The sequence below is a fragment of the Octopus bimaculoides genome, chromosome 14 (assembly GCF_001194135.2).
Source record: "Octopus bimaculoides isolate UCB-OBI-ISO-001 chromosome 14, ASM119413v2, whole genome shotgun sequence".
Taxonomy (NCBI): domain Eukaryota; kingdom Metazoa; phylum Mollusca; class Cephalopoda; order Octopoda; family Octopodidae; genus Octopus; species Octopus bimaculoides.
In genome coordinates, this window is record NC_068994.1 from 14,077,717 (window position 1) to 14,079,554 (window position 1,838).

Consider the following 1,838-nt stretch of genomic DNA (forward strand, 5'->3'; position numbering starts at 1 on the left):
TTGGTCGGCCCGAGGCTATAGTAGAAGACACTTGCCCAAGGTGCCACGCAGTGGGAATGAACCCGGAACCATGCGGTTGGTAAGCAAGCTACTTACCATCACAGCCACTCCTGCGTGTGTTAGAATGCTCAAGACTAAAATTCTCTCTGATTCCTGTTTATTGCAGTAAGTGCTGGTGATGCAAAAGTAATGAACGAACTAAGCATAATACAGTACAACGCTGCAAGCTATTATAGATATGTGGTAAGTAGCTCTTGAAATTTAATACACAGTAAACCCTTGTTTTATACGGTAGAATGGTTGTGCGAACCACCGTGGAAAATCGAATTCGTGTAAATCGAGGAAGGTTCTGCGGTGGATTTACTCCACAACCTATTAAAGATTGATAGTCCCAGAAGAACTGTTGAAAATGACGAGACATTCTATCCTTGCTATATTTTTGAGGTGAAAATATTATGAAGATAGAATGTTACCTGAACAGTGAGATTTCGAAGAAAAAAATTAATTAATTAAGGTTTCATAAAGTTTTCATTTTCTTATCGCTGATTTGCTAATGCTGTTTCCATAGAAACAGACAATCAGACAATTGCAACTTCCAGTATGACTGCAATGGAGGTTTCTGATTGTCTGAAATTACATAAATTTACAGGTTTGTAAACGATTTATTGTTAATTTCTAGAGAAAATATATGTAATTTTCATCATGGGCATCCAAAACTATATCAACGTATACTTTATCGGAAAAGTACCTTCGAAGTATTCATGTCAAAAATGTGAAATGACTTTCTTTTCAACCTAATATATTACTGGGATCCATTCAATCTATTACACTTACTCCCCCTGTTAGATTATTAAAAAAAATATTCTTTTACAAGATATATTTTTCTTAATATAACTTCTTTTTTTTTTACCTTTTTCTTTTGTATTCAAGTCACAATATTTTCACTCGAAAAATTTATTTGGATTCAAGAAATTCTTTATGAAACTGTCTGATTTAAAGTCTGAAAATGCAATGGATATATTTCAATATATCAGTGGTCGTACCGATGCACTGCCAAAACTGCAAGTGAGTATAAATACGATTAATTTTCTCTTTATAGATATTGAATGTAAGCCAAATCATAGGCAGTTATGACCAAGAACAATTGTGACGTCTGACTGTTCTGAAAAGGTTTGTCGTTTGGAATCCATCCTTATCTAATCATTTCACCCATTCCTCACCCTGCACTTTGTGATATTTGTATCGGTTCTTTATGTTTTAATTTCAAATCACTCCGAGGTCGACTTTGCTTTTCATCCTTTTCGGATCGATAAAAATAAGTACCTCTTGAACCCTGGGGTGGATGTAATCGACTGGTTCCTCCCCACTGCCATTAAATTTCAGGTCTTGTGCCTGCAGTAGAAAGAATTATAATTAATTCAGAGAGCTAAGCGAATTGTTAATGTGTTGATAAATGCCTTGCAGTATTTTTTCTTCACATTTTTTTTTACCTTTTGAGTTTAAATATTGCCGAGGGCGATCTTGTCTTTCATTTGTTTTTGGAGTTGATAAAATAAAGTACAAGTCAAGTACTGAGGTTATTGTTGTTGTTGTTGTTGGTACTCCGTCGCTTACGACGTCGAGGGTGTTCCAGTTGATCCGATCAACGGAACAGCCTGCTCGTGAAATTAACGTGCAAGTGGCTGAGCACTCCACAGACATGTGTACCCTTAACGTAGTTCTCGGGGGATATTCAGCATGACACTGTGACAAGGCTGACCCTTTGAATTACAGGCACAACAGAAACAGGAAGTAAGAGTGAGAGAAAGTTGTGGTGGGAGAGTACAGCAGGGTTCGCC

General features: G+C 36.7%; 1 protein-coding gene across 1 annotated transcript in view; it reads left to right on the top strand.

Annotated features, from left to right (window-relative positions):
* Nucleotides 1-1,149, top strand: part of LOC106880818 (uncharacterized) — a 7,108-nt gene extending 5,959 nt beyond the window's left edge. The window contains exons 2-3 of the mRNA XM_014930945.2: nucleotides 167-243; nucleotides 931-1,149. Of these exons, the coding sequence (XP_014786431.1) occupies nucleotides 167-243; nucleotides 931-1,134 (281 nt within the window). The 3' untranslated portion in view covers nucleotides 1,135-1,149. The remainder of the gene's footprint in view (nucleotides 1-166; nucleotides 244-930) is intronic.
* The last annotated feature ends 689 nt before the right edge of the window (nucleotides 1,150-1,838 follow it).